The sequence below is a fragment of the Gopherus flavomarginatus genome, chromosome 16, assembly GCF_025201925.1.
Source record: "Gopherus flavomarginatus isolate rGopFla2 chromosome 16, rGopFla2.mat.asm, whole genome shotgun sequence".
Lineage (NCBI taxonomy): Eukaryota > Metazoa > Chordata > Testudines > Testudinidae > Gopherus > Gopherus flavomarginatus.
Genome location: NC_066632.1, coordinates 24,202,285 through 24,227,083, shown reverse-complemented (window position 1 = coordinate 24,227,083; position 24,799 = coordinate 24,202,285). Strand labels below are relative to the sequence as shown.

Below are 24,799 nucleotides of genomic sequence, written 5' to 3'. Positions count from 1 at the left end.
CCACCACCCCTCCCAGTCCTGCCCCAGCGGTTACCTTGATGTCCGGGGCACCCCCTTCCTCTCGGATCAATAACAGGTGACTCTGCCCGTCCACCACCACTTCCTTCTTGAACTGTCCGCCTGGGTCCACAGAGAGGGGGAGAGAGCAGGTGAGCAGGGCCCCTGTGCCTGATGGCCCCTGCCTGCCCACACCAGGTTCAACTCCCTCCCGGGCATGGGCAGCCTTGTCCCAGAGCTCGGGGGAGGTCTTTGTTGGGGTCACAAAATCAGCCCCTGAGGTGATGCAAAGCTCAAGTTACTGGCCTCTGCTCAAAAGTCCTAGCAGGGGGCTGCAGGTCAGGAGTGAGGGGCACCGGCAGAGCTGTGTGGGGAGCCCAGGGCTGGGATAGCAGGGACTGTGGGTCGGGAGTGAGGGGCACCAGCAGAGCTGCCAGTGCTACGCACTCCCCTGCAGGGCCAGGGCTGTGAACTACAGAAGCAAAGAGGACATTGGAGGCTGAAGCCTCCTGGGCACAGAGCCCGTGTGTGGATGGGCTGGGGGCTAAGGGCTGCGACTGGCCGGTTGCTGGCCCTGATGACTTAGCCCCTGTGTCTAATCTGGGCCCATTCGGGCTCTGGACAATGGCCGGGGGGAAGCTGCTGCCAGCTCTGTGTGCCCAGCCCGTCAGCTGTGCGGGACTCAATCAGGGCCATTGTCTGCAGCTCCCTCAGCGCCAGCAGCTGGCCAGTGCCCCGCACCCACACCCGGGCAGCAGCTTCCCATTAGGAGAGCGGAGAGGTGGGAGATGGGGATCCACAGAGCCAGGCAGGGGGGCTCAGCTGGGACAGAGTCAATGCAGGGTGCTCCCCACAATGCACCCGACAGAGCCATCCCACGTGGGGCTAGCGGGGCAGGGGAGGAGGGGAGAGGTCAAGATACCCTGCTGGGAAATGCCCAGTTAGGAGAAAATCCAGGTATGGCAAAAATTAGGCTGAGGGGCACATTCAGGCCCCAGAATGGGCATGGTCTGGCCACGGAACTGGCAGGATATGGCCATGGAACCAGCACAGTCTGGCCATGGAACCGGCATGGTCTGGTCACGGAACTGGCATGGTCTGGCGCCGGAACCGGCACGGTTTGGCCATGGAACCGGCATGGTCTGGCCATGGAACAGACACCGTCTGGCCATGGAACGGACACCGTCTAGCCACGAAACCAGCATGGTTTGGCCACATAACTGGCTCAGTCTGGCCACGGAACCGACTCAGTCTGGCCACAGAACAGGCACAATTTGATCACAGAACCGGCACTGTTTGGCCATGGAACCGGCACAGTCTGGCTACGGAACCGGTACAGTCTGGCCACAGAACCGGCACAGTCTGACCATGGAACCAGTTCGGTCTGGTTACATAACCGGCACAGTTTGGCCACAGAACCAGCACATTCTCCGCTCTGCTGGCCTGGATGCCCACACCCCGACATGGCCCCCTGGTCTCTGCAGGGCCATGAAGGAGAGGAGCAGCCTGAGCCAGGGCCAGGCCGGGGTGGGGCTCCTTGGCCGCCCCGCCCGCCCCCCGGCACTCACTCTCAGCTGGCTCCAGGCCCAGGTAGGAGCCGGTGAGGAAGCGATGGACGAGGGCCGACTTTCCGCTCTTGATGCTCCCCAGGACACCCTGGGAGGCCAAAGGGCAGAGGTCATGGCAGGTCACGCTCGGTCCTGTGCTAGACAGCGACCTCCCCCATCCCGCCACCCAGCCCTTCCACTCCAGTCACACCAGTGCCCCCCCCAACCCGGCCCCCCAGGAGTCACTGGCCAAGGGGTAAGGGGACTGGCTCTCCCTTGCGCAAGGCAGGAGGGAAGGAATTCCCGTGTCTGGGAGCCCAGTGCACCCCCAATCCGTCCCCCATCCCCCACTGGGGGGCCCCCAGAGCTCTCTGCTGCCCCATGACTGGGCTGGGAGCTCCTCGTGTCCTGGAGCAGGCCTGGGGCAGCATCCGTCTCCACAGCCCCCTCGGCACATCCCACAGCAGAGTCACAAGGCCTCTGAGCTCGGGCGTCTGAACTGATGCCAAGTGTCAGCCGCCAGGCTCGGTGCCATGGCCTAGCAGGGGGCTGCGGGTTGGGATTGAGGGGCACCGGCAAAGCTGGGGAGGGGAGCTCAGGGCAGGGGGCTGCAGGTTGGGATTGAGGGGCACCAGCAATGCTGGGGATGGGAGCCCAAGGCAGGGGTCTGCGGGTCGTGATTGAGGGGCACTGCAGAGCTGGGGGGAGCCCAGGGCAGGGGGGCTGTAGGTCAGGACTGAGGGGCACCAGCAGACCTGGGGGGAGAGCACAAGGCAGGGGGCTGGGGGTCAGGATTGAGGGGCACCGCAGAGGTTGGGGGGTGGGAGCCCAGGACTGGGGGCTGCAGGTTGTGTTTGAGGGGCACCAGCAGAGCTGTGGGGGGGAACCCCAAGGCTGCAGGTCAGGATTGAGGGGCAATATGATGTGGGGGGGGACGACCCAGGCCTGGGGGGCGGGTCTCACTGCCATAGGTCCCATGTTTCCATACGTCCCGCCCGCATGGTGGCTGGCACGGAGGGCGAGGAGACACCTACCAGTCTGATCTCTGGGATGGAGCGGCTGAGGGTCCATTCCTGGCTGTTTGCTATGGCCTCTGAGGAGAGAAAGAAAAGGGGGCATGAGGCCCACGGAGATGCCCCTGGTGGGCCAGGCAGCTCCGCGCTGGCTCCCGCTGCCCCTGGCGACAGATCCCCAACCCCGTGGTGCTGTATGGAAGGACCTGGCTCTGAACCACCCGGGAATTTGGGGCTCTGGCCTCTTTACACCAGCCAGACCGGAGCAAAGGGGCCTTGAGGCAGGCGTTGGGGCTCCGGATCAGGCCCCCTCGGTGCGTACCCAGGTGCTGTCCTCCAGTGCTGGCCTGGCCAGGGGGCCCGGCGCTCAGCTAAGGGAGCGGCTCCCCGTGCTGCGGCCGGTATTACCCTGCGCCCCCGGGGGGAAAGTGGAGGTGGGGGGAGGGCGTTATGCCAGCCTGGGGACGGCAGGGCCTAGAGCCTGGGTCTTTACACTGGAAGCTGAATGGAGCCACGGGGCGCCCGGACGTGGAGACGCGGGACAGAGAGGCTATTTACACGCAGGCCTGGCTGCTTGGGGAGACACTGGGTTATTGAACCCCGGACGACAGAGGCACCGATCAGCAGCGGGAGAGTGGTGCGGGAAAGCGACCGGAGGCATTTACAGCGGGGGAGCCCCACGGCTGCTAGATCTGCTACTCCGGCACCACCCCACAGTGCCACGCAGGCCCCCCCAGCTCCGGACGCAACAGCATGGACGTAGTTCTGGGCTATACTGTACATACCACCCCACATACACCCCACATAGCGCACCACAAACGCTATAGAGACCAGCCCCATATAGATCCCACTGCCCCGTATAGCCCAGCAAGGATCCAGGACCCAGTTTCACTATACAGACTAACCCACATATACGCCACCCCTCCCCATATAGACCAGCCTGGATACCGCGGTCCACCGCACGGTATATCCTGGCCCCTGTGGAAAGCGAGGGCAGCCTCCCCCCAGGGCTGGATCTGGCTCCCAGAGATGGGGGCTCGCCCGCGAAGCAGGGAGTGGGGGGCGGGCGGGTTAATGTCCTTTCTCTGCTGATTTGCCCCAGGGTCTGGGCTCTGGGGCGACTCTGGGCCCAGGCTGCCACCCAGCCGGGCTTCATACAGTGGAACTCACTCCTTCTCTCTGGGTTACCATGGAGCAGTTGCTAAGCAACAGTGCCCGGAGCGTTGCTGAGCGACCCGGAGAGACAAGGGCTCAGGCGCTGGATTCCTGGAGCTGAGGGTGTTTCCTGACTGCCAGGTACCCGCGGGTGCCGCCTCCCATGCAGCCAGCCTGGCTGCTGGTCCCACGGTGGACGGCTTCCAGCTGGTGCCACCCCACTCCAACCAGCTGACAGCTCCGTCACCCCCACCTAGGGGTGTCTCTCTCTCATGCCCTGGCCCCCGATGAGGGATGCTACCCAACCTTCCTAACATCCTAGTCAGGCACGTCCGTGGCTCTCTTGTCGGGTTCCTGTATGGTTCCCAGCACCACCCTATCTGAGCACCTCACGCTCTTCAACCCCGCCCCCCCGAGTGTTATCCCCATTTTAAAGATGGGGAAACTGAGGCACAGAGTAGCTAAATGACTTGTCCGAGGTGGTAGAGCAAAGGGCATTGAATCCGGTTCTCCGAAGCGCCCCCATCCCCCCACAGGGCTGGCCTTCTTCTCCAGGAACGCCTTTTTCAAAGGCCCTCAGTGGGAAAAGCAGCCCAAGCCCCAGTGAAAGCCAATTTTGTGCCTAACTCTCCTTAGGCACCTCTGACTATCCCAGTGCTGCAGGGACACAGGGACAGATGAGGCGGGGGGCAGGAGACCCCCTCCTTCAGTATCGGTGCGAGACACGAGAAAGCAGGGCTGAAGAATCCTCCCCCCCTGCAGCCACCTTGACTTGGTGATGCCCGGCGCGATGAGTCGCAGCGACAGGCTCGTCTCTCTCTGCCCCAGGCTGGCACTGTCATCTCGGGTTATTATGTAAGCGCTGCTCTAATAGCTACTGAAGGCTGTCACTGGGCATGGCCCTCCGGCCTCGGCGATCACAGGACTCCAGCCCATGACGGAGAGGAGTGGACATGACCGGCATGGGTCCCCTTGGATGCCCCACGCTGGCAAGGAGGCAAAATCTGGATGGCTCGTGACCTGCCCCAAAACTGGGAAGCGACTGGGGTTCAGAAAAGCCATGGGGAAGCCCTGGGTTCAGAGCATTAAGGAGCCGCTAGCCCCGAATGAGGCAGATGCCCCATCCTCTCGGTCAGGGGCAGGATGGGGAGCTTGGATCCCGGGACATGGCCAGGCCAATCCACAAAGAAATCGTGCACTTGGATAGTTCCTGATGCCCCCCACCCAGACCCACGCTGCTCCCTCCAGGCACGTCAAACCGGCTCTGCGCCAGCAGCCGTAGCAGCCCCGGAGAGGGCCCAGTTAAACACCCCATCGCCATGTGCGACAAGTCCCACTACACCCTTCCACCTTGCCCAGGCCTCCTTGGAACGCTGCTCCCTGCTGGGGACACAGTCACATGCGAGAGATTGCGGCCTGCAATGAGGACCGGGCCGCGGTGGCGGAAGGGATCGTCCTCGGAGGAGCAGGTCGCTCAGGACTGAGCCTCGGACGCTGCCCCCCGGCTGTGCCCAGATGGCAAACACAATGCCACGTTTGCAGGTATCGGTGGGGCGGGGGGAGCCTGGCAGTACCCCCACACACACCTTAGCACACAGCCCTCGGGTGACAGCATCAAGCAGGCTGGGAGAAGCCACAGTCTGGCACCTGCAGGCACCCACTGGATCGGTCGGACATGGCTGGGAGCCTGACAGGTGTCACCGAGCGTCCCCCTGACACAACCCCCCACTCTAGTGTTAATGAAGGAGAAGCAACAGCACCAGTTAGAGCAGGACCTCGAGTAACAGCCCAGTGAAGGTCCTTCGAGGTTTCTGCCATGCAGCTTTGCTGGGGGTTGGAGGAAACCGGTGCAGGGGAGGCTGCCTGGGGCTGTACGTCTCTTTGGGTTGGAAAGCTACAAAACTCCCTTCCTTTTGCACCACTTCAGCCAGCATCTCCTTGCTCCCTTGTCTCGACAGCCCCCTGCCCCCCGGGATGAAGGGCCAGAGAGCAGCACCCAACATTTGCACTAGAGCACAGCTTCCACGTTAGGCAGTTTGCGAGCTCTTCCGATAATCCAGCCGTGGGGTCACCCCAGGCTATTCAGGTGCCTCAAAAGGACCTGAGCTCTTTTGAAAGCCTGGCCCCAGATCAAGTGCTGGAAAACTATGTCACAGCCTGATGGATCCTGCCAGCCAGGACTTTGCCTGATGCCCTTTGGCTCAGTGTCATGCCACCGCCTGGACCCGTTGCAGCCAGACTGGACCCAATTCTCCTTCGCCCCGGGCCTTGCACCTGGTTGGTGCAAATCTCTGCCCTATGGATTCGGTCTCCCTTTGCCCTGAAGGATGCTCGCATCCCACTCTGGAAGCCGGGCGTGCACATATGGGGCCGGAGGGGTGCGCGTGCAAAGTGCCCATGCAGCACTTCGAAGTCGTGCAAAGATGCCTGTGCACCTTTATCCACAACGGTGACCAATGGGGCTGCTGCTTCCCCCCACGACCCGACAGGCCTTTCATAAGCTATTGGTGCAACACTCGGCCACTGTATCGCTGGGCAAATCCTGTCTTGGCACCAGTAACAACCCTTCCGGACTATGACATCAGCCCTCCCCCAGCCTGATTGGGGTGGAACCGCTCGAGCAGCAAATCAGCTACCAAGATTGGGACAAACTCAGCCACTGCGATTGGCCCATCAGGTTCGGCATCTTGCTCCCAGCCGCAGCCAATATCTGCTGCGTGGTGGGAAGAAAAGCCCAGAATGCACCTGGCCAGTGGGCCGGGGGCTGGGATTCCTTCCTGACCCCGGGATGAGAGATCAGTGTAGGCCCTGGAACCTGAGATCTGACTGCCCCCAGCCCCAGCTGTCAGGGCTGCAAGACAAATCTGATTAGCAGGAAACCAATTAGCGAGCTGGCTTTGGAAACCCACCCCACCCCCGGCTCCAGGTCCTAATCACAGGGTGAGCTGGCCCTTTAAGGGGCATGGAGTTTAGTCCCCTTCCCAAGTGAGGGGAGGGGCTCAAATCAGTTTAGGGCTAGAGGGCCAGCAGGGATCACGGGCCACCTGGCCCAGGTGTGGCTGAGCCCGCCTCCCCTTAAAGGGCCAGCTCACCCTGTTACAGTCCTAAGGAGGGATTCAGAGCAGCGGTCACAGGAGGTTGGGAGTCGAGGCTATTTTGCCACAGCGACAAGGCTGAGAGCAAAGCAGGGCTCTTGCTCTCTGGAGGATGCTAAAGCCTGAGATACGGCCATGGAATTTAGGCACCTAACTCCCATTAAACCACTAGGAGTTAAGACACCTACATACCACTGAGGCCTTCATCTCTATTGCTCTGGTATAGCCGGGCGGGAAGGAAATGCCTCCAGCTGCCTTGAAGACCCTGGCAGCCAACAGGAGAGGAGCTGCTGGTTTCCACCCCACAGCCAAGGGCAGGTCCTGTCAATTAAACAGCCAAACGAGGCCATAAACAAAGCCTTGAAATCCGGCTCCCCGGCTACACATCCCATGAACATGTGTCAGCTGGCAAGGGATGGGTGTGGAGGGTTAGCACCGCCCTAGCCGCTTGCAATCTAACCCTCTTGGGATGGAGGGCAGGGGACTGGCACGAGGGCACGGAACCACCGGCCACGGGCAGGGCTGGGGAGACGCCGCCATGGCTGGCTGTGGCTGGAGGATGATCCGTGCCAACGGTACCAGCTTGGGTCTTTCCTTCTGTCAGGCCCGCCTGCCGTCTCGTAGGGGAAGGGACCGCACTGCACCCCGGGTAACAGGGCCCCAATCCCTGACTGGGTCTCCTGGCACAACCACAATACAGAGAGAGAATGACTGTCGGCTGTGGTACACTGCCCACCTCACAAAACCCATCACCACGCTGGGCATTGGGCTTGTCGGCCGCCTCAGCAGGGGGCACAGCACAAACTCGCTTCTGAAGCCCGGAGAGGGTCCCCCAGGGCTAAGGGATATCAGCGGTTGGTAGTTTGGGTAACTTACACTGGCACTGCCCCACTTACCATAGTGCGGGCTTGGGCCCAGATCCTAACAAGGGATTGAGGCGCCGAATGAGGATCTGAGCTTTCGCTCTCCATGGTGGCCAAGCAGGCATCGAGCTGAGACCAGAAGGAACCAGTGCGGGTATCCAGAGGCTCTTCCCCTGGGATTCCTACATCCAGCCCATATCTGGTGGGTGAGCTAGAACACGTTCCTATCCAGGCTGAGAGTCTCCAAAAGCAGGTCGGGCACCCGCTGACACGCCTTGGCTCCAACAGCCAGAGATTTCCAAAATCCCAGCCCTACCCAGCTCCTCCCAGAGCCCATGTTCCAGCAGATGCACGGTGCTGAGACGGACGAAACAAGGGAATGAGCACCTGACAGCCACGGACCGGTTGTGCATCACCTCCTCTGTGCTCCCACGGGCAGGCAGCTAGCACCCCGTTACACCCCGAATGCTGGAGCAGAGCATCCCTGCGCCAGGTACAGGAGGGGGCACAGCCATGCAATGGGCGAGCGGCTATGCGGGTCATGGAAGCCGACAGTTCCCTCGGTGCTGACTGCCACGGCGCCCAGACAAAACACATTTTTAATCCTGCCCCGCAATCCCTTCCCGCCGCGCGCTCCATCTGTCTAGGCCTCCCGCAGGTGGCTTCTCCCAGGCTGCGGCGTTTGAAATGCCAGTCAGCCGAGATCAAAGGCAAGGCTGGCGGGTACAATACCGGCGCTCCACGGGGACGACGCCCCTGATTAACACCCCCGCTGCGTGGAGGCAGAGCAGACGCAGGGCATCAAAGGGACTGGCGCTCGGCTGCCTGGGTGTCTGCGTCTATACACTGGATCTGCCAGGCAGGGATGGCCAGGTCCCTGTAGCCGCATGCTGTGTGCTCATTGGGATGTGGCGTGAACCCCGTTCCCTGCCTTCCCGACAGGCCATTGGCCCCCTCTGCCAGCAGGTAGATTGTGCCGCAGGAAGCCTTCCAGAGACCGAGGCCTGGCACTGCTCTGCCACCTTGTTCACCCAGCCAGCTCACCCGCCCCTTGCTTCTGGTTACCTCTCGTTCCTCTGCCTCAGGACCAGCTCCCCGGGGCCGGGCAGATGTCTACTGACACGACCTGTCGTGGCTGGAGGGGGCACTGTATGTCTTATGAACCCATCATGGCAGGGAGCCAGTGGGCAGTGAGGTCTAGTGCGTAGGGGCTCTCCCTAGGGGCTAAGGAGACCTGGGTTCTGTTCCCAGCCCTGCCACTGTCCTTGGGCAAGTCACAATGCTGCTCTGTGCCTCAGTTTACCTGCCTGTACTATGGGGATAATGCTATTTAGCTCTTTTGTAAAGTGCTCTGAGATCGATGGATGAATAGTGCTGTATCCTCCCGCACCCAAAAAAACCCCCTCTCTGTGCCTCAGTTTCCCCTCCCACTCTTAGCCATCTAATCCATGAGCTCTTGGGAGCAGGGAATGTCTCTCATTCTGTGTTTGTACCGCACCTAACACAATGCTCGCCCCCCATCCCTGACACTAGCTGTTACCGTAACACATCTAAATAAAATTAGAGGAGCACTCTCACATTCAGGCATTTTCACCAAAAAGCCCAGCTGAGCTGCCCAGGACTTTTCCCGTACTTGCTCGTCATGGGAGGGGAGGGTGGTCTTCTTTAGTCCTAAACAAGGCCTTGGTTCCTTCCAGCTCCCTGTTTATCACCGTGGTGCTGGGAGGTGCTTAGAAGCCGCCCTCAGGTGAGTCACCTTGGATCCAAAGCCAATCACAGACCTCATTAAAGCCGACGAGTGGCCAAGTGCTCTCCTTCAGAGCCGTGTGGACAGAAGGGGCAAGGGAGATACAGCAGCCTGTGGGCACTGGAGGCAAAGGAAGCCAGCAGCCGGAGTTGTGAGCAGGTCGCAGAGGGACAGTGCTCCTTGGGCACAGAACCTGCCGGAGGGCAGACCTGGGGATTTCCGAGCAAGGAAATAGTTTGCTGTCATTCATCCCGCTGCGTTCAGGGATGGGGGACTCTGTCCTGACTCAGGGCATCGGCCAGCCCGCCTGGCCAGGCCTGGTAATCGACTGCACCGCTCAGGCCAAAGGGCTAACGCTGACAGTCCCGCTTCACAGGTGAGCCCAACTGCCTCATCACAAGTCTCCTGAGGGGTGTGAGGGGACAGAGCCCCCGACTCCCAGTCCGCTGCTCTAGCCACTAGCCTGCACTGCCTCTACAGCCCCTCACGGTCCGCCCCACAGAGGCTGCTGCGATGGGGAATGGACTGCGGAAAGCAACCGGCAATAACCCCGATGGTCAGGAATTCAGGGGCTGCGCAGCACGGGATGATCAGAGGGCTGATGGGAAGGTGTTTAATAAACACCAAGAGTTCTGGCATTACTAATGGGGGAGGGGGGGCTGGCACTGGGTTATGGCAGGGACAGGCCTTATAGAAAGCCCTCCACCGCCACTGCAAACAGCTGGGCAGCCCGGGCACCAATGGTGTGGCTGGCTGTGGGGGGCAGCCCGTTCTAACCCTCCCCCACACAAAGTGCGCCTTAGGCCAGAGCAGAAACTAGGCGTCTTGGGTTTGGGGCAGCGAAACGTCACAACCTCTGTCCTAACACCACAGTAAGATCCATTCCCGACCCTGCCACTGCCCTGCTGGGTGACCTGGGCCAAGTCGCTTCCTTGCCTTGGTTTCCCCTCTCACGCTGTCTGTTCAGACTGTGAGCTCTTCGGGGCTCGGGCTGTCACGAGAGGGGCCCTGCTATCAGGTGGGACCTTCGGGTGCTACCATCACACGCACTGTAAATGGAAGGCAGGGGTGCAGCACGCAGCCGGGCCTGGAGAGATCAGCACTCCGGAGCCCCGTGGATTTCAGTGGCCCGGCTTGTGGGCTAAGGCCCTGCTCCATAGGGGGAAATGGGGTAAAACTCTGGCTCCCCCCATCCCCAGTTTCTCAGTGGGACTGTGGGGTGAGGTTTCACCATCCAGCCCAGAAGCTGCCTGTCTCTGGGCGGAGAAAGGCGCTTCAGAGGCACAACGCCAGGTCATGCTGGCTCATTTCAGAGACGAGAAATAATGATCAGCTTTCCAAGCTGAATCACCTGCCGGGCGGCTCATTCAGACGCCGGGATCTGCTGAGCGGCGAGACCACAGACGCGCCCAATTGCCGACTGGGGTTGGAGACGGTTCCCAGCACTGTCTCCTGGCCCTGGGCGTTAGGAACTCATGTAAAAAGGAGACACCCCATAAACGGGTGCTTGGGCACCGAGGAACGCTGTCGAGAAAGGCAACTGGAAAAGCAGCCTGGTCTGGTAAATACAGCACCAGGCAAGGGCTCAGGACTCCTGGGTTCTGTAAGTTCCAGTTTGCCCTTCCTGGGTGACCTGGGGCAAGTCCCTTCCTGGCTCTGTGCCTCAGTTTCTCCTACCACCCTTCATCTATTTAGACTGTGAGCTCTGCAGGGGAGGGGTTGCCTCTCACCCTATGTCTGTGCAGCCCTGATCAATGGAGCCCCTAATCTTGGTTTGGGGCGTCTAAGGGCTACCGTAATGCACTAGGTAGCAGCAAACTGAGCACAGGACCCGGGCAGTTCAGGGTCTTTGCAGAAAGGTCTCAGGAGAGGGAAGGCTGAGAGCAGGGCTGGCATAGGCCAGTGACTTGCAAGCTTCCCACCCATAGCTCTGCCAAGGGGCATCACTCCTGTTCTGCAGCCTCACCCTGGGCTCCCCACACCCCCAGCTCTGCCAGTGCCCCTCAATCCCAACCCACAGCCCTCTGCTAGCCCAGCCCTGGGCTCCCCACCCCCCACAGCTCTGCCAGTGCCCCTCAGTCCCAACTTGCAGCCCCCTGCTAGCATAGCCCTGGGCTCCCCCCGCCAGCTCTGCCAGTGCCCCTCAATCCCAACCCGCAGCCCCCTTCTAGCCCAGCCCTGTGCCTCAGTTTCCCCTCCCACATCTTGTCTATTCAGACCGGGAGCGTTTTAGGGCTGGGACTGTCTCTCACGTCAGGGGGCACGAGTATTATCCGAGCCCACGGTGAGGCCCCAGGTTGGGAGATGGGTGGGCGGGAATAACGGTGCCTGTACCCAAGGCTGGTGTTGCTAATTACAGCCTCGTTACCAGAGTGACTATGAACCTGGCCAAGGAAGCAACGCCCTCCCCAAGGGGCACAAATCTACTCCCTTCCACCACCCCAAGTTTATCTGATGGGCACCAGCATCAAGGTTCCCATCACGGGGGGTCTCAGAGCCCAGACCCGGTCAACTCAAGCCAGGCTGGCACCATGGACACCGAGCCAGATTCTTGGCTAGTGGCGAGATGGCGGGCGAGCAGCTGGCAAGGGTCCGAGCGTGGCAGACCAGGGGGCCCCTGGCACAGGCCAAAACAGATCAAAACTCCTGCCCTGCTTTCGTGGCCTCTCTGGGGCCTCGCATGGCTGCAGATGAGCTGTGGTGCAGGGTGCTTGGCCCGCTCCTTTCCCTCGTTCGGCCCACTCATGCTACATCTCCATGTTGCCTCCCTCGGCCAGGGCATGCCCAGGAGGGGGGTCCATGTGCCCGCAGGCCTGGTAATGACTCAGACCCACTGGGCCCCAAAATCTCCTGACCCCTAGACTCAGCTCAGCTGGGACGTCATGGGGAGGGCGCCATATGGCCTAGGGGGTGGAGCACGGTGCCATCGCTGGACGCTGCCCGGCAGCAGGGAAGCGAGCGCTCCTCCCTCCGACAAAGGGGAACCAGGGTGAAGGGTGGCAGCCCAGCCCACACCATTCCTGCCCAGGGCGTGCCCGGCTCTGTTGCCAGTGGCACCTGGGGATCCCCTTGGGGCTGGGGGGGGGTTTCAGGAGCTGAACAACAGGGAGCAGGATTCCACGCTGCCCCCACAGTGAGCTTAGGTGGGGTCAGGTTATGGGCATGATGCCCACATGTTCTTTCTGCCTTTCACCGTAGTATCTGGGCCGCCGTCTGTCTCCCCCACCCACCCCGTTCCCATCACATGGCTGGGTCTTTGGAGCACTAAGGAAAGCGAACATCCTCCAGCGACAGGGAGTGAATGGTGCCCCCCTCGTATCCTTGGGTCCTTACTGACTCAGCCCCAGATCACAGCCCACCATGCGCTCTCCACACCCTTCCTGCTCCGCCTCCCCCGTCCCCGCACTATGTCACCAGCGGGGTGCCAGCGTGCCTACTGGCCCAGTGCCTGGGCGCAGCGGGTAGGACAGAAGCACCCCCTAGCCAGGCGTGAAGCCTTTCACAAACCATTATACTTTCTGACGGGGGGAAAAAACCAACCAGCATCACATCAAATTAGCCTCAAATCCCAAACTGTGAAGGAACAAATCGAAGCAGAGCCTGAGGACGCCCACAACAACTCTGGGAACAGAAGCAGGCATCCCTGCCACTGGGGGGTCTGGCCTGCTGCTCATGACAAGCAAAACAGCCACAAAGGGGTGGAAGGAGAAACTGAGGCACGGGGAGGGGGGAAGGACGTGCCCAGGACAGTGGCAGAGCCAGGACCAGAACCCAGGCCTTAGTGTCATTTCACTGCAGAGGCTGGAGCAGTTCTAAATCACGTCAGTTTCGCCTCCCAGCCTTTGTCTATTTAAACTGGGATCTCTCTGGGACATGGACCGTCTCTTGCTATGTATGTGCAGCACCTGGTGCAACGAGGCCCTGAGCTCACTAGAGGCTGCCTGGTGGTACCGCAGAATAACCACACAGAGCAATGGATCCGAGACCAACTCATCGGGCTCGGGAACAACAAGGCACTTCCCCTTCACCTCCCTGGGCTCCCCATCCCGCTGCCTGTCCCTGCGGCCCCGCAGAAGAGGCTGACGCAGAACGCACGGCCGGGGAGATCAAGGTTAATCGCGGGTCATTTCACTGTATGGGAACATTACTCCCCTAGCAGAGTTCCTGTCCTAGGCTGGCCGACCCCATCCGCCCCGCTCAGCTGCTGCCCACGCTCGCCCCCCAACTACCCCCCGCCCCAAGGCTGCTCCAGCCCTGCTGGGCATCACGGACAGATACTGAAGGGTAGCTAGCGAGAGGGGACACCAAATTTCAGGCGAAGCTTCCTAGCTTGGAGGTAAAGGCCAGGGAAGGAGCAGCAACCCAAGCCAGGCCAAACTCCGGAGAACGCCCTGCAGGGGCAATCCGGGGAGGGCCCCAGGAGAGGGAATCAATGGGAACTACAGGGTCCTTCCCAGACCTGACTTCTACGGGCCAGATCCCAGCTGGGGTAAACTGACATCACCCCACTGAGGTCAATGGGCCAGATCCCAGCCCCTGCAAATCGGCGTGTGCCGGCCCCAGGCTTCCCCTGAAAAGTGGAGTGAGCCATCCCCGGGTACCCCCCTGCAATCGGGGCATGTCACAACCTGTTTGTCCACCCCTGCAAAAAAGGCATTTTGTCTGGTCCCACCTTTCATGCCAAGAGCTTGGCTCAGCTCCTGTTAGCTGCCATGCCAGCCTCCCCACGAGCCCGCGACTCCCACGGAAAATGCCCCCAGGCATGTCGCACATTACATAAGTGGCTCAGCGGCGGGTTCCCCTGCTTCAGCTGGTGCCCAGGCCAGGCAGTTGTCAGAGATGCCGGATTGAGGCAGGCCATGGCATTTCCAGCTCCCTTCAAACCTTCTCCAAATTCAACCCATCCAGCCAAGAAGCCTGGTCTCCGGTCTGACAACTCGGCTACGGGTCCCAGCTAAGGGCCAGGAAGGGGGTCCCCACATCTGCGAGGGCTGCCAACGGCCGGAGCCCAGGACACTCTTTGACACTGCAGAGCAGTGGGCACGAAGCAGCCCCAGGACGCCGCCCCAGGGGTCAGGGAGAAATCGCCAGGGGGTTGAAATCAATTCTACGGCTTTGGTGGAAAAAATTCCCCTCCAGCAAAGCAAACCCATTCAGAAAGTCCCTCTGCAAGACAATCCCAAAACACCAACCCCTACAAACCCTGCGTTGCGGGCCGAGCAAAACGTTCCACCCGAATCAGAACGTTTCATTTTAACATCGTCAAGGAAAAGCTTCCCGCTAAAATGTTTACGGCGCAAAAAAAAATCTCTCCACGACACACAACCGTTTGGAAGGGAAAATTCCAACCCGCCCGTCCAAAAAAACGTCGAAACAAAATGTTCCCAGCTCATCAAACTGTAGGTTTGCCCTGTCCTCCCCCGCCAACGCAATCGACACGTTTCTGTGCAATGTTTCACCACCAAGCGTTCTGCTCGGAAGCTGTCACGAGCCAAACTCAGGTGGGGCGAACGCAGCCCTTTCGAAGGGGGAGGGTAAATAACCGTTGGAACAATTCACCCCCGGGCTTGTCCCTGGTGGATTCGCTGTCAGGGGTGGTTTTAAACCAAGGTAGGATGTCTTTGCAAATACGCTTTTTATAAAGCTGTTTTATGGAGGGGGGGGGGTTCAGTGTTCCGGGCAGACTGTCCAAGGAACAGAGAGTCGGGATGCCTGGGTTCTGACCCCAGCTCTGGGAGGGGAGTGGTGCCTAGTGGTCACAGATCCAGGGGTAAGGGGGCTGCATCATCGGCGGACAGGAACCAAGTATAATATTGGCTCTAGGAATTTTTCTATGGACAGGCTGTGGCCTGTGGCATCCAGGAGGCCTGGGAATCTGGGACTCCACAAAGGTATTTTCTGCTGGAAAGACATTCCAGTGGAAAATTCCCAACCCACCTCCCGGATCGCGGCCGCCTCTCCACAGTGTCACCTTGGGAGGAGGAAGAAGCTATCTCGGCTTCTGCCCACTTCAGCTTTTGGCATTTCCCTGCTCCCTTGGGATGCTCTGCAGGGAGCAGTCCAGCTGCACCCAGCTGGGATTCGAACCCCGCTCTGAGGCTACTGTGTTCATATACGAGGCACTCTGCAAATTGTGAGATGGCTCCGCTGGCCCCGTGCCCACCTCCCACTTCTGCTAATCGCTCAGCGGGTGCGGCGAAGAAAGGGGCCATGTTGGGGGATCCAGGGAAACGGGGAACAAAGGGAGCGAGAAGCTGCTGAACCCCTGGTACAGCCAGGGGGAGGGGGGCGTGTGTGGAGAAACCAGCGTTACACTAGCATCCCACTGCCCGGCTCCTAGCCCTGGCTCGGAGCACATTTGCTCAGAGTCTGGCCACCAGCCAAGACAGCTTTGCAGCTACCTAGCGATGTGCCTGCTGCTGCCTTCGATGACACCCTCCCGCACCCCCCCCGATCCGCAGGGAGGGGTGGAGGGAAATATGCTCTCCAGCAGGGCTAGATCAGGCCTACGTCCCAACCTGGCTCACCTCCCGGCCTGCCCGATGGCATGGAGGAGGCAGGATGCATCAGCCTTGAAATGGCACTTGGCATTTGGCTGAGAACCATAGCCCACCCACCCCCAGTCCTCGGAGGGGAGGGCATTCCCTGCTCTGGGCAGCCCCAAGCCGCTGGGCTTTTCCAGCTCACTGCCGGGGCGGGGGGTCCAATCCTTTGGGAACGGCTTTGCAATTCCAGAAGATGAACATGTCTTCAGGACAGCTCCCCAGAGCAGGGATCTGGCCCCAGTTGAGCCAGGTTGATTCAGTCATTGCAGTGGGAGGGAAAAATGGAGACATCTGGGGCCCGGCTCCTACCAGCGCCTGTTCATGCAATCCCTTCTCCCAGGCACCAGCAGCTCAGTCATTTCCCTTCTGTTTCATCCCAGAGACTGGGGATCGGTTCTAGATCTCTCTCTAAGGCATGTTCTCCGACCTTTCAGGATTTGAGCCAGAAAGACTCAGGGCTTGTCTATAAGGAGCAATCGGCGGCTCTAACTCTGCCGGCACAACTTCCCATGCGAACCCTTGAAAGTGGCTTTAATCTGGAGTAAATGCTCCACTTCAGAAGCTCATAATAACAGCTAAGCATTCTATTCGGTTCATATGTCAGGCCCATCACCCTGGCCTCTGAGTCTGACAAGGGGCCTCCTTTATCGCACCAGAACCACAGACACAGGGACTATTTTAATCAAATTACATTTCTGCTTAGCATCCTTCCCCCTCGCCCCCGTTTCTCATAGACTCATAGACTCATAGACTCTAGGACTGGAAGGGACCTCGAGAGGTCATCGAGTCCAGTCCCCTGCCCTCATGGCAGGACCAAATACTGTCTAGACCATCCCTGATAGACATTTATCTAACCTACTCTTAAATATCTCCAGAGATGGAGATTCCACAACTTCCCTAGGCAATCTATTCCAGTGTTTAACTACCCTGACAGTTAGGAACTTTTTCCTAATGTCCAACCTAAATCTCCCTTGCTGCAGTTTAAGCCCATTGCTTCTTGTTCTATCATTGGAGGCTAAGGTGAACAAGTTTTCTCCCTCCTCCTGATGACACCCTTTTAGATACCTGAAAACTGCTATCATGTCCCCTCTCAGTCTTCTCTTTTCCAAACTAAACAAACCCAATTCCTTCAGCCTTCCTTCATAGGTCATGTTCTCAAGACCTTTAATCATTCTTGTTGCTCTTCTCTGGATCCTCTCCAATTTCTCCACATCTTTCTTGAAATGCGGTGCCCAGAACTGGACACAATACTCCAGTTGAGGCCTAACCAGCGCAGAGTAAAGCGGAAGAATGACTTCTCGTGTCTTGTTTACAACACACCTGTTAATGCATCCCAGAATCACGTTTGCTTTTTTTGCAACAGTATCACACTGTTGACTCATATTAAGCTTGTGGTCCACTATGACCCCTAGATCTCTTTCTGCCATACTCCTTCCTAGACAGTCTCCTCCCATTCTGTATGTGTGAAACTGATTGTTCCTTCCTAAGTGGAGCACTTTGCATTTATCTTTATTGAACTTCATCCTGTTTACCTCAGACCATTTCTCCAACTTGTCCAGATCATTTTGAATTTTGACCCTGTCCTCCAAAGCAGTTGCAATCCCTCCCAGTTTGGTATCATCTGCAAACTTAATAAGCGTACTTTCTATGCCAACATCTAAATCGTTGATGAAGATATTGAACAGAACCGGTCCCAAAACAGAACCCTGCGGAACCCCAGTTGTTATACCTTTCCAGCAGGATTGGGAGCCATTAACAACTACTCTCTGAGTACGGTTATCCAGCCAGTTATGCACCCACCTTATAGTAGCCCCATCTAAATTGTACTTTCCTAGCTTATCTATAAGAATATCATGCGAGACTGTATCAAATGCCTTACTGAAGTCTAGATATATCACATCCACCGCTTCTCCCTTATCCACAAGGCTCGTTATCCTATCAAAGAATGTTATCAGATTAGTTTGACATGATTTGTTCTTTACAAATCCATGCTGGCTATTCCCTATCACCTTACCACCTTCCAAGTGTTTGCAGATGATTTCTTTGATTACCTGCTCCATTATCTTCCCTGGCACAGAAGTTAAACTAACTGGTCTGTAGTTTCCTGGGTTGTTTTTATTTCCCTTTTTATAGATGGGCACTATATTTGCCCCCTTCCAGTCTTCTGGAATCTCCCCCGTCTCCCATGATTTCCCAAAGATAATAGCTAGAGGCTCAGATACCTCTTCTATTAACTCCTTCAGTATTCTAGGATGCATTTCATCAGGCCCTGGTGACTTGCAGGCATCTAACTTTTCTAAGTGATTTTTTACTTGCTCTTTGCTTATTTTCTCTTCTAAATCTACCCTCTTCCCGTAAGCATTCACTATACTAGACATTCCTTCAGACTTCTCAGTGAAGACCGAAACAAAGAAGTCATTAAGCATCTCTGCCATTTCCAAGTCTCCCGTTACTGTTACCCCCTCCTCATTGAGCAGTGGGCCTACCCTGTCCTTAGTCTTCCTCTTGCTTCGAATGTATTGATAAAAAGTCTTCTTGTTTCCCTTTATTCCCATAGCTAGTTTGAGTTCATTTTGTGCCTTTGCTTTTCTAATCTTCTGTATCCCAACTTGCTGTCCTGGAAAACAGGCTTTTCTCTTCCCCTTCCACTCAGTGGTTCTTCCCAGGCTTTTCCCTTCCCCTCTCTCTACCCCACAGATAAAGGCTCCTGAAATATTTGAAAAATAAAATTTGCAAATACACTTTTTATAAAGCTGCTTTATAAGATGTTTTCAGTGTTTCAGGCAGGCTGTCCAAGGGAGAGGGAGTCCGGACGCCTGGGTTCAGTCCCTAGCTCTGGGAGGGGAGTGGGGCCTAGCGGTCAGAGATCCAGGGGCAGGGGGGCTGCCTCATCAGAGGAAAGGAACTAAGTGCATGACAAGCTCTGGATCAGCGCTGGAACTGCACGAGACGGACGCAGGGCTGGGTTGTGAAATTAAAGTCTAGCAAGGAGGTCCACACGGATACACTGCATCCCCGAGCCGCTGGAGCTACCTGCAGCCAGCTGGGTTGTTGCCTGGAGGATGAGTGTGTGTGTGTGTGTGTGTGTATTAACCCTTCTGCACATTCACAAGGGAACGGTTGTGTGTCGTGTGTGTGTATGAACCCTTTGCACCTCCACAACAGGGGAAGGTTTTGCGTGTGTGTGTGTATATGTGTGTGTGTGAACCCTTTGCACCTCCATGACAAGGGAACGGTTTTGTATGTGTTCGTTCGTACTAACAGTTTGTGCCTCCACACTAGGAGAATGTGTATGTATTAACCCTTTTGCACATCCACAACAAGGGAATGGTTGTGTGGTGTGTGTGTGTGTATGAACCCTTTGCACTTCCACAATAGAGGAAGGTTGTGTGTGTGTGTGTGTGTGTGTGTTTGTGTGTGTGTGTGTGTGTGTGTGTGTTAACCCTTTGCACCTCCATGACAGGGGAATGGTTGTGTGTGTGTGTGTATTAACCCTTTGCTCCTCCACAACAGGGGAAGGTTTTGCATGAGTGCATGTGTGCGTGCGTGTGTGTCTGTGTGTGTGTGTGTATTAACCCTTTGCACCTCCACGACTGGGGAAGGTTGTGTGTGTGTGTGTGTGTGTGTGTGTGTGTGTGTGTGTGTGTGTATTAACCCTTTGCACCCCTAAGACAGAGAAACGGTTGTGTGTTGATTAACCCTTTGCGCTACCCCAACGCCCTGCGGCTCTGTAGCATTCTTACCCTGACGTGGCAGAGTGACGGGGCAGCCCATCATTCCCGGTTGCTAATATGCACCCACCCATCAGCTTCCAGGGCCGATTCATTCTTCATGTTGCAAAGGGATCATTACAAGTGCAGCCCCGTTTCAACGCTGAGAAGTCCTTTTCCTGCCCTCCGCCCCGGCCATATCCCAGAGCACCCGCTCCCGGGTAATACAGGCCGGGCTAAGAACCCGCTTGGCTTCTGTCACAGCTGGTCAGAGGGTCAATCCAGGCTGCCCCTTCCGGCCCTTGAAATTCCCCCCTTGCTCCTGGGAGCCGATTCTGTGTCCCTTTCCCACGGGAGAGGCCTGGCAGGGGGAACTGATGCTCGGTACCCACCTCCCTGCCGACAGAGCGTTTCCTAGGTGATCCCTCATCATTTCACCGTGGAAACTCTCAGTGCCAAACACGGACGGGGGCGGGAAGGGGGCGGTGGAGGATGGGGGGAGAACGCTCCTGGCTTTGAGAAGCATCTCCAAGCAATCAAAGCTGCAAAATCATAAGACCATAAGAACGGCCATACTGGGTCAGACCAAAGGTCCATCAAGCCCAGTATCCTGTCTACCAACAGTGGCCAAAGCCAGGTGCCCCAGAGGGAATGAACAGAACAGGTAACGTCAAGTGATCCATCCCCGGTCGCCCATTCCCAGCTTCTGGCAAACAGAGGCTCGGGATACCATCCCTGCCCATCCTGACTAACTGATGGACCTGTCCTCCATGAATCTAGCTAGCTCCCTTTTGTATCCCCTGATAGTCTTGGCCTTCACAACACCCTCTGGCAAGGAGTTCCACAGGTTGACAGAGCAGTTGTGTGAAAAAACACTTCCTTGTGTTTGTTTTAAACCGGCTACCTATTCATTTCATTGGGTGGCCCCTGGGTCTCCTATTATGAGAAGGAGTAAATAACACGTCCTTATTTACTTTCTCCACACCAGTCATGATTTTATAGATCTCAGTCATATCCCCCCTTAGTCGCCTCTTTTCTCAGCTGAACAGGGCCGGCTTTAGGAAGTGCGGGGCCCGATTTGAATTGTTTCAACAGGGCCCTGGCGGGATGAGTCACCTGGCGGCGATCTGGGTCTTCTGCGGCACTGCAGGACCCGCCGCCAAAGTGCCGCCGAAGACCCGGAGTGCCGCCAGGTGAGTAAAAATGAAAAAGGCGCCTAAGTTATGTGCTCTTCTTTAGGGCGCAGGGCCCGATTTGGGGGAATCAGGGGAATCAGCCTAAAGCCAGCCCTGATTTAGCTGAAAAGTCCCAGTCTCTCCTCATACGGAAGCCGTTCCATCCCCCTCAATCCTAGCACCAGAGCTTCCGGGGGACAACACAGCCACAGGCTAAAATCCCTGAGGGGGGGTTGGGTGTCACATATTCGCCAAAGAGCAGCAGGTCCCACTGTCTGGGATGGTTCCATTAATCGAGCATTAATAAACGCCAAGCAGAAGTTTCAATAAATGGCTAATCCATTGTTGGAGAATCCACCAGGCCAAAGCCCCACCTAGAATCCGCCCTGCTGGGCGTCTCACCGCCCTAACCCGCGCTGCTCATACTAACCACGTAGGGACCGGCTCTTTGCCATGTGTTTGTGCAGCACCCTGCACAGAAGGGCCCTGGTGTCCCCGCTGTAAGACTCGCCTCCCATCGGCCTCTATTAACCCTTTAGCAGCAGCGGCTTGAGACCAAACGCCCCCCATGCGCGGCAGTTTCTGAGTTCACGTCCCTGCTCGGTGATCCCCTGAGACACCTAATGTGGAGCCTCTTGGATGTCCACGGTCTCAGAAACCTGCCTGCATGGTACTGGTCAAAGCGTCCTCCTCTTCTAGGCAGATTTCCCCGGAGAAGCTCTGGGAGGACTAGGCTTTCTAACCGTAACCAGAATCCCCCATCTCCATGACCGTCACACCCGCAGTGGAGGCTCCGGGCTCCATCACACCCGACACACCCGCAGTGGGGGATCCGTGCCCAGGCTCACATGTGGGACTGGACCCCCAAAGTTCCATAATGCAGATTTGCCGGTAGCCCCCACTCACAACTAAGGGATGGGGCAGGGACGGATCTGCGTCATTCTCGGGGGAGCGGTGGTTTTACTTTGCCCATCGAGATCCTCTTTCGCCACGGGCCTCGGAGCACTGGTCCCTCATCAGTGGCACTTCCCCAAGTGGGGACTGCCACTCCCATTTTACCAAAAGGGAAACTGAGGCACCATGGAGAGATGTGCCTCACCTGCACTCATCCCTGGCTTCTCAGCCCCACCTGCTCTAACCACTAGACCCCCCTCCCCTCCACTACCAGAGCTGGGAATAGAGCCCAGAAGTCCTGGCTTCCCACCCCTGCCCCCATCACTGCAGAAATAATCCAACCCCACCCCCAATCCGGTCCCCCCTCCTTGGCTTTCAAGCGATCCCCCCCAAACTCCTCACCCTAGCCCCCTCCGCAGGCCTGCCACTGTACTTACTAGGCGAGGACCCCTTGGCTCGCTCAGGGCTCAGCAGCTCCCGGCTGCCCAGGCCCCACCCGGGCCCAGGGTGGGTGGGGGTGGAGGCCGGGCTCTTAGTGAAGATGCCGCTGATGAACTTCAGCATCTTACGGTCCCGGGTGGAGGCCCGGCCGCCCTCGCGGCCCCGCTTCAGCCCCACGCCGGCCTCTGAGGGGCAGAAGCCCAGGGCCACCGGGCCCTCGGCATCCAGGAGCAGGTCGCTGTTGTCCAGGGTCTTGCTCTTGCCTTTGCGTGGCGACAGCTTCGCCCTGGCGGGGGCCCGGGGGGCCCCTTTCATGCGGCCCTTCACCTCGCTCTCCGGCCACGACAGCCGGTTGCCTGGGCCCCCCTTGTGGGCGCCTTTGCCTGCCTTGGGCTCGGAGCCCATCTTGACGCCGCTGGTGGTCACCGTTTTGAAAGGCTTGTTGCTGGCCAGCCGGAGGCGCCGGCTCCCGGCCGCTGGGTGAGGCGAGGAGGCGCCAGGGCCCAGCGCGGAGGAGAACGAGGAGCCCCCGGCTCGGCTGGCACCACTGCCCTCGGGTGCCCTGGGCTCTCGCACTTCGGGGCAGCCCCAGCTGGCATGGCTCAGCAGCAGCCTCCGGCCTGGAGCCGCTGCACTGGAGGAGCAGCTGGTGGTGAGGGGTGGCAAACCTTCCCTGGGGGTCTGGCTCCGCTCGCCTGGCACCTCCAGGGTCTCATTCGCCCTCGGAGCCACTGGGGCCACAATGGCTTCTGGCTTTGGGGGCACAAGTGGGGCAGCTGGGAGCAGTGAAGCGTCCGGCTTAGGGGGCACAGCTGGGAGCAGTGCGGCGTCTGGCTTGGGGGGCACAGCTGGATGCAGTGCGGTCTCCGGTTTAGGGGGCACAGCTGGGTGCAGTGCAGTGTCCGGCTTAGGGGGCACAGCTGGGTGCAATGCAGCGTCTGGCTTAGGGGGCACAGCTGGGTGCAGTGCAGCGTCCGGCTTAGGGGGCACCGCTGGGTGCAGTGCAGTGTCCGGCTTAGGGGGCACAGCTGGATGCAGTGCGGTGTCCGGTTTAGGGGGCACAGCTGGGTGCAGTGCAGTGTCTGGCTTGGGGGGCACAGCTGGATGCAGTGCAATGCTCAGCTTAGGGGGCACAGCTGAATGCAGTGCAGTGTCTGGCTTGGGGGGCACAGCTGGATGCAGTGCAGTGTCCGGCTTAGGGGGCACAGCTGGGGCTGCCGGGTGCAGAGCAGTGCCCGGCTTGGGGGGCACCGCCGGCGGCGTCAGAGTCAGAGGAGCGTCTGCTTTGGGATCCGGAGCTCTGGGGTCTTCAGCCGGGGCACCGGCGCTGGGCGAGGGCAGCCCCGGGCCGGCCCAGAGGGCGAGCAGCCGGCCGGCGCTCTCCGGGGACGGGGAAGGCGAGGGCACCGGGGTCCTGGGGCTGCTGGGCGACAGCTGCAGGAAATAGTCCCCCGGGCCGGAGCTGCTGGTGCTGATCCAAAGCGCATCCTGACGGTGGAAGCTCCGCTCCTGCCGCTTGCTCTTGGCGCTTTCGTCCGCACGGGGCGCCTCGCCCTCCCGGCGCGCCGTCACCCCGGAGAGGCCCGGGGTGGCCGGCCTGGAGCCGGCCTGGGGGGCTCCATCTCCCGCCCCCGCCTTGGCCTGCTCCTCCGGCGGCTGCACGGACTCGAGCTTGACCAGGGTCAGGGAGATCAGGTAGGTGGTTCTCCGCTGCAGACTGGCCCCTCTGCTCATGAGTGCCCGGGGGAGCGGCCCGCGCCGGCAGCAGCGACCCGCATCTGCGCCCGGCGCGCCTCCCCTTCGCGCCCACCGGGCCGGCTGCGGCGAGAGCCCCTAGCGGGGCGTCGATTCCCTGGCCCGGCCGCTCCGCGCAGCTGGGAGGCGGCGAGCGCAGGAAAAGCGCGCAAGTCTGGGCATCCCCCTCCGGCCGCAGCCACTCGAGGCCCGGCCCGGCCCGCCTCGCAGCGCAGGGCGCGGGGCTCAGAGCAGCCCCCGCTGTGCGGCGCCCAGGCTGCCTCGGAGCGGCCAACCCCGCGGGGGGCTCCTGGCTCTGGCACAGCTCCGGGCCCCGTGGCGCACGGCCTCCCCCATGCGTCCTCCTCCTCCGGCGCGCCGCGGCAGGTGCCACCCGTCAGGAATCTGCCATGTCGGCGGCCGGGCTCCGAAGCCGGGACCCCGCCGCCGCCGCAGCCCGCGGGGGTCGCTCTAGAGGGGCCAATGCCGCGTCCCCACCTGCTTGGAGAAGGCGGCGGGGCTGGGGTGGGGGCGGGCGGCGGGGGGTGTCCGCAGAACCGCAGGGCGATCGGAGAGGGGGGGCGGGCGGAGCGGGGCAGCCGCCCCCTCGCTGGTCGTCGGTCCGGAGAATCAAGCCCACAGCACCCCCCGCCGAGGGAGCCGCCAGCCGCCGATGGGGGCCCGGGGGAAGCGAATGAGCATCTGAGAGTTGGCACCTTGGAAAATCCAAGCGCCAAGGCGTGAGGCTGCCGCCTGCATAGGCGCGGGGAAAACCTGGGCTGGATTCCCCGGCTCGGGAATCCCTGGCCCACGTCCCCGCCCGCCCAAAGGAGATAGTGGGGGGGGGGGCGCCTAATGTGGTACCCTGGCAAAAAGGGCACCC

At 59.4% G+C, this 24,799-nt stretch overlaps 1 protein-coding gene across 6 annotated transcripts in view; it reads right to left on the bottom strand.

Annotated features, from left to right (window-relative positions):
• AGAP2 (ArfGAP with GTPase domain, ankyrin repeat and PH domain 2) overlaps positions 1–24,799 on the bottom strand; it is a 60,337-nt gene that overhangs the window by 17,372 nt on the left and 18,166 nt on the right. For 4 of the 6 annotated variants that reach the window (XM_050925273.1, XM_050925276.1, XM_050925274.1 and 1 more), the window contains exons 1-4: positions 22,179–23,935; positions 2,579–2,637; positions 1,566–1,653; positions 35–120 (exon numbers count right to left, since the gene is read on the bottom strand). In XM_050925273.1, coding sequence (XP_050781230.1) covers positions 35–120; positions 1,566–1,653; positions 2,579–2,637; positions 22,179–23,916 — 1,971 coding nt within the window. In that variant the 5' untranslated portion in view covers positions 23,917–23,935. Of the gene's footprint in view, positions 1–34; positions 121–1,565; positions 1,654–2,578; positions 2,638–22,178; positions 23,936–24,799 lie in introns of those variants that run through there. The other 2 variants (XM_050925277.1, XM_050925278.1) reach the window with 1 other exon arrangement.